The following is a 6,649-nucleotide window of genomic DNA, read 5'->3' as shown; positions in this document are numbered from 1 at the left end:
TGGTCTTATTTCCATAGGCTGTTAATTGTACTGCACATTTTGTCTTTTCACTTAAAGATGATAAATCACCTCTCAACAATAAAATATCCATTTCAATATCCGACTGTATGATATGAGCATTAATCATGACCACAGCAATGGCCACAAATGCCAAAATATTACTAGTCATGGCAATCAGAGAGAGAATTTTCATTACATTCAATCGTAACATCTTGTGACAGCCACATGTGAATTTTCAATCGAATGGGGTGACCACTTGAACGAGTGGTGGTGGTGGTGCTGTATGGAGTAGTTGTCGTCGTAGAATCACTCTTATCATCATCAACTTGTTGTTGTTGGTCGTGTGGAATGGTGGCTACCCTATTGTCTTCATTGAATGTCGTCTTCTTTTTGAGGTGAGAGTACGATCACCATGAGGAGGAAGAGGAGGTTGGAGTTGTTTCTGGTGGTGGTTCTTGTTGTTGTTCCTCCGTCGCTGACAAAGGAGAGGTGATAGAGTGTTGTTGCTCAACTTGAGGAATTTGTTGAGGTTTACGTGGAATGGTCATCCTCTCTCATCAAACATGTGGTTGCTTCTACTACTGCTGCTGCCTCTCCTATTGTGAATGATGAATAATAGACAACAGTTGTTATCGAGAAGAGAAACACAAGTGGTTGTTGTTGTTGTTAAGAAGAATTGTTTTGTTTGTTGGGAGGAATATACACTCGAGATTGGATTCTCATAGAGAGCTCTTTCTGAACATTAAGCGCTCTTATTTGTTAACAAATAAGAGATACTCTTGCCTCAAGTGAAGGGTTTCTCCAAATTGTGCATGAGATGAGCTAAAAGGCAAACGAAAGGACACAAACTGTATTTTAATGAAAATAAAATCTTTTGATACCCCCTTCTAAATTGAGAAAGTCATGGTATAATTGGAATTCAATGTTTCGGAGGAAAATTAACATGAAAACGGTCACTAATTTTTCCGTATCGCTCGAAATTGTCATTTTGGGGATCATTCAAAAGGTAGGTTTATAAAATTTACATCGACGTGAAAAATACTTTAATCTCAAAACTGGACATCCCAACGTTCATCACTTACCACACCATGAGGACACTGTTGACGCCAACAGTCAGGAAAAGAAGAAAACAAGTGAATGCTTTCACTCAACTTTTGACTCTTTGTTTTATCTTTTTATTGTTGCATTCAAACATTGTGTTCTCAGAAAAGAGTCATCATGACCGCTTTTCTCATCCTCTCGATGGAAGGAATCTTTTATTGGTGATGAAGAACAGTGGAACGACAAGATCTTCTGAAATGACATACGATTCATTCATGAATCCATTCGACAAGACTCTCTCATCCATGGCATGGGTCAACAACCACTTGAGAAGCAATCAAGTCAGTCGAATCCTTGTGAATCTATTTATTCGACCTTCCACCCAAGTACTCCTCACCAAGAACAATCTCAGAGCTTTGAGAACAGAAGTGTTCAGCAATAGTCCAATCTCTCAAGGAGACGATGAACAACTCCTCCAAGTGGTAGCAGGTTCCAACAATCGCATCTTTACAAGTTGGCTTTCATACCAAGAATTGGAGGAATTGTCCAAAAAAACAACATCACCGATTGAAATTTGTGGAACGTGTGGAGAGAGTGCGAAATGTTCAGCGAATCAATTTTCCTTACTTTTCCTTAGAGAGTCTCAAATTTTCCACATTGAGTGGACATGGCAGAGTCCTCTCTTGGCAAAGATTGTTCTTCCTCGTGTTCATCATCATCATTATCAATCCCCAGCCTTTACTTTCATGAATCAAGTGAAGATGAAATTTTCAAATCGAATTCAAAACCTTCTCAGAGAACGATTCATTGAATCAACCTTGTCATTTAGAAACACTTTAGAAGGTCAATCATCATCACCATTCATCATCAATATGGAACGAATGATTCAGGAATTGTCTGATTCATTAAGATTATCCATTCAACCCATTCAAACTGAACACGATGAATCCAATATCGAAGAGAAGAATATTCTTCGAAGGTCCTTTCGAATTTCTCTTGAAAACTCTCTTCCCAATCAGGATTGGATAAAACCCTTCCTTCCAAGCACCTCTGAATTCTCCATTCTCAAAAACAATCCAGAAAAATTCTTGTCAGAATTGTACGAACAGATGGGTGAAGAATTTCTTTCCATTCTTTTTGAGAACAATGAACACATTGAAAGAATCTCGAGAATTTCCACAAACTTTATTGACTTTTGGAAAATGATGTTGTGCAAACTAATAGTAGACTCTCTGATACAAGATATTTATGGAATCAAGGAGTCACCGGAAAGGATCAAATTGTTCATTTGATTGATTCTGGTCTCGATGTGAATCATTGTTTCTTTTCAAAGAAAGGTGGTGTTGAAGATTATTACACAGTACCAAATGTGAATAATCGAAAAGTAGTGTATTATGAGAAAGCAAAGTTAGGAGATCGAATGGATAAGAATGGACATGGTTCTCATACTTGTGGAATTAGTAAGTTTTTGAATTCAACACGACATGGGAATTCCCCACTTACCATATATAGTTGCTGGAAATCCTGAAAGTAGTGCCACTTCGAGCGATTCACCCATACTGCAAGATATTGGAATTGCCAAAGATGCCAAACTTTACATGACTGATGCTGCTGTGAGTGTCCTCTTCTATGTCGACAATATCACTCTATACTTGTCCAATGCGTACAAAGTTGGAGCTCGAATTTCAAGTAACAGTTGGGGAAATGCCAATCCTTTGGATTGTGTATTTGATTGTCAATGTTTTGAATCGAATAGTAATCGCACAAAACCAGTCACTAATGAGTTTTGTTTGAAGCAATACGGTAAATTGTGTTGTCAAGTTGGAAATGAATATGATGTGAATGCAGAACGAGTGGATGACTTTCTGTTCAAGAATGACGAAATGATAATCATCTTTGCAGCAGGAAACAATGGACATTATGGAAGAGACGGCTCTGATGTAAGTAATAGGAAATTTCCTAAAGTATCAAGAACTGAATCTGTGTTCAGCACCTGCGGCAGCCAAAATTCGTTGGCCGTTGGAGCCAGTTATTCCACACTTCGAGAATATTCAAGAAAGGATCCCAATGTGAATGCTACCCTTTTCAATCATGAAAATTTAGGATATTTTTCATCCAGAGGTTTGTTTCTTTGGTGATCATCTTTTTGTTCATTGTTTCAAAAACATCCATTAACGACATCAATTACAGGTCCAACCTTTGATAATAGAATTAAACCAGAAATTGTCTCACCTGGTGTCGCCATATGGAGTGCAAGAGTGAATAATCCCTTCTGCGATGCCTCTGCCTTAATTCAGGTAAGTCTCTCTCCTTCTAAATTCTTTTTTAGAGGCCGATTGTGATGCATGTAATACCAATTAAAGAAAACTGGAACTTCCATGGCCGCCCTCCATTGCTGGTTCCGCTGCATTAATTCGAGATTACTTGCTTCAAAACAATAAGAAGCGTCTTCTTCAATACGAGTTGATCAATAAGTCTTCTTCTCAGACTCTGAGTGGCACATTGGTGAAAGCCATTTTAATTCATTCTGCCTCCACCATGAAAGGAAGTGTCAAATTGGACGGAGATTTCACTCAGGATAGAAATTACGTGAATCTCTCTCAAGAGTCATATCCAAACAAGTATGTCGGGTATGGAAGAGTGGATTTAGGAAATTTGTTGAGATTTGGAGATGCTGGCAATTCCTTCTTTCTTGTGAATCGATTTGAATTGGATGCCTCTCAGAAAGTTTTATTTAAATTTAGAATCAAATCATTGTTGACACAATCAATGCTCTTGAACACTGGAATTAAGGCAACTCTTACATGGTATGATCGAAAAGGGACACAAACGTCCTCCTCACAACCCATTCTCAAACAATTGATTAATGATTTAAATTTATCGTTAGAAGTGATTGAAAACACCTCTGGAAATGTTACTCTTCGATGTGTTGGAAATGGAAAGTGTGTGAATACTTTGGATTCCAATGGTGATCTCGCTTACGATTCATTCAACAATATCGAAAGAATTGATTTGGAAAGATTCTCAAACATTCCTCCAATAGATTTGAGTCGTTCCTTGCTCACTTTTACGATTGAGGCTTCTTCACAAAATGTTGGATCTCAGAATTTCAGTCTTGTCGTGAGCAGTCAGGAGGAGATTGAATTAGAATTTTGGAATACACTGTGGTGGTGTCGAGTAGTAGTAGTACATCATCTTCCATCCAACACTTTTCTCTCACCTTCATCCTCCTCCTTGTTGCTCTTCTCCTCACCAACTCCTGCCTTTAAAATAAGCATTTGTGTTCAGCAGTTGTCCTTGTAGTGCTCTTCCCTCACCAACAACACAAGTGAGAATACACATACTCTCAGAATAATAAAATACAATCCTAAAGAGCTCCTGTTACGAGATCCAAGTATCCGTTGGGAGAGGATTTTCCCACACACTCAAGTGTTTCAGCTCTCTCAAAAAAAACACACAACCACCAAATGCTGCTACGAACGATAGGAAGGTCTGTCTTATTAACCTTGGAAGGATGGAACGACTGTATGTCCCGAAAAGGCTGAAAGCGCAGAAAGGGATAGCCTTAATCGTGCTCACTGGATTGTCCTTCTTTTTCCTTCTTTTATTCCTGACATGGATGATGTTTCGGAACCCTCACTCCAAACATGACCTAAGCACTCTATTTCCCCATGCACTGGTTCCGATGGATTGTAAACATCTAGCAGAATTACAATCATCATCCTCTTCGCAAATACCTTCTCCTCCTCCTCCCAACACACAAATTCCTAAAATTATTCATCAAACTTACAAACCTTCTGAAGAGGAGAAACTTCCTAAAGGAATGAGAGTCGCAATGGCTTCATTCCGAAATTTAAATTGTAACTTTGAGTATCGATATTATGGAGATCAAGAGGCATTGCAAATGCTCATCCTTCATTTCGGAAAAGACTCGGATGAAGTCTATACGTTTCAACATTTAATTCCAGGTGCCTATAAAAGTGATTTTTGGAGATATGCAGTGTTGTGGATTTATGGAGGTTATTATGCCGATGCAGATATGGTATTAAGGGAACCCTTTGAATCATGGATATTACAAAATGTAACCTTTGCAATTCCAGTGGAGTTAGGTCCTCCCTTTTTTGGTTTTAATATTGCATTTATGGCCAGTGTGCCACGACATCCTTTGTTGCGAATAGCCATGGATATGGTCATTTATAATGTGAAAAACAAATATTTGCCACTCGTTCCAGGTGAGGAAGAGGAAAATACTTTTCGAGCGACTTTGGCAGTCACAGGTCCAATTTTGATGGGCAAAGCATTGAATCGATATTTAAATGACCCAGATGAAGCTCCTCATAATCTTGCCAAAGCAGAATGTGCACAAATTCAAGTATTGGGTTTTTGTCAAGTATATGAGGGAGTGGAGTTTATCTCTACTGTTCCAAATGTTGATGATTTTAGAGTGTGTGAAGGTCAAAGAGTGATTCGATTTAAATACACAGGTTATGATCGAGAACATAAGAAAAGTGGAGAACTCCATTATACAGAGCTTTATGCTCGACGACAAGTGTTTGCCTAACTAGAGTGCTGTGAAAAGTGACTCTTCCCCAAAATATGTACCACCGTCATGAACTATTTACTGGAAGAAGTAATTCTTCCTTCCATTGAAATGTGAGCAGTCAAATTTGATCCAAAAGAAGTTAATTTATCGTCACAATAAACACTCAAAAATTACAACAAAAACCACAGTGAAATGACCAAAACATTTACAGCCACCAATAAATTAACCAAAAAAAGAACTCCTCCTTTGGTCATGGAGGTTGCATGACTAATCTGAGCACTTGTCTGTGGTGATGGAGAGGAAATGTTTCTTCCCACCACAGGTAACACTACAGAGGTTGGTTGTTCCAAAGGTCCACTCAAGTCAAAACCTGGAAGACTATTCTCTCCATCATAGACATTGGCATCTTTCCAAGCCTTCATATAGCATTTCAATAAATTTCTATATTCACGATGACATAATTTGGTGAAAATGGTCGAATTGGTGTCAATGGGATGAAAATGATGCGATACGGCATAACTAGATCCCAATTCATCTAAACCATTGTTATAGGCACATGATAAAAAGTCTTGTTGATATCCATTGCATGGTGCCACACAAGTTCCATTGAATGGAGAAGCACTCGAAAATCCACCACAACCACATTTGAAATCAGTTCCTGATGGACATGGAGTAGTGGTCGTACAAGTCAAGGTCGTTGGACTTGAACATTTTCGAATGGAGGGTTGACAATAACCCGAGTAGCAATCTTGATGACTCTCACAGTCTGCTCCATCGAATTGAGAATATCTTCGAATGCACTTGTTCTTGCTGCATCTCATTTGAAGTACTGGTAATTTGTAGCACTCTGAGGATGACTCACAATACTCTCCATACAAGGAAGGAATTTGACATGATTTGTAGGTGGATGTGGGAGATTCTTTCTTACACACCAAACCATTGGCACAGATGGTTGTTTCTGGTACTGCGGTACAATTTTGACCATTATTGAGTATCGTTTGAGCCTTACAAACGCCATCGTAACAGCCAAACCCAACGGCACATATTTGTTTCACATTGTTGTCG

At 38.7% G+C, this 6,649-nt stretch overlaps 3 protein-coding genes across 3 annotated transcripts in view; 2 read left to right on the top strand and 1 right to left on the bottom strand.

Moving 5' to 3' along the window:
- Positions 1–1,088: 1,088 nt before the first annotated feature.
- FDP41_008084 (uncharacterized protein) lies at positions 1,089–4,344 on the top strand (the record flags this gene model as incomplete). The annotated part of the gene is made up of 5 exons (XM_044711899.1): positions 1,089–2,140; positions 2,266–2,501; positions 2,554–3,162; positions 3,232–3,338; positions 3,484–4,344. The coding sequence occupies 5 exons, from the start codon at positions 1,089–1,091 to the stop codon at positions 4,342–4,344; spliced, it is 2,865 nt and encodes a 954-aa protein (XP_044558370.1).
- Positions 4,345–4,726: 382 nt separating this feature from the next.
- Positions 4,727–5,602, top strand: FDP41_008083 (uncharacterized protein; the record flags this gene model as incomplete). The annotated part of the gene is made up of 1 exon (XM_044711898.1): positions 4,727–5,602. The coding sequence occupies one exon, from the start codon at positions 4,727–4,729 to the stop codon at positions 5,600–5,602; it is 876 nt and encodes a 291-aa protein (XP_044558369.1).
- A 152-nt stretch (positions 5,603–5,754) lies between these two features.
- The window catches only part of FDP41_008082 (uncharacterized protein), a gene marked incomplete at both ends in the record, with an annotated part of 1,174 nt that continues 279 nt past the window's right edge, over positions 5,755–6,649 (bottom strand). Inside the window, one exon of the mRNA XM_044711897.1 lies at positions 5,755–6,588. Coding sequence (XP_044558368.1) covers positions 5,755–6,588 — 834 coding nt within the window. The remainder of the gene's footprint in view (positions 6,589–6,649) is intronic.

The sequence above is a fragment of the Naegleria fowleri genome (genome assembly GCF_008403515.1).
Source record: "Naegleria fowleri strain ATCC 30894 chromosome Unknown tig59, whole genome shotgun sequence".
Taxonomy (NCBI): Eukaryota; Heterolobosea; class Eutetramitea; order Acrasida; family Naegleriidae; genus Naegleria; species Naegleria fowleri.
The sequence above is the reverse complement of the archived record's forward strand: the minus strand, read 5'-3'. Positions and strand labels throughout refer to the sequence as shown.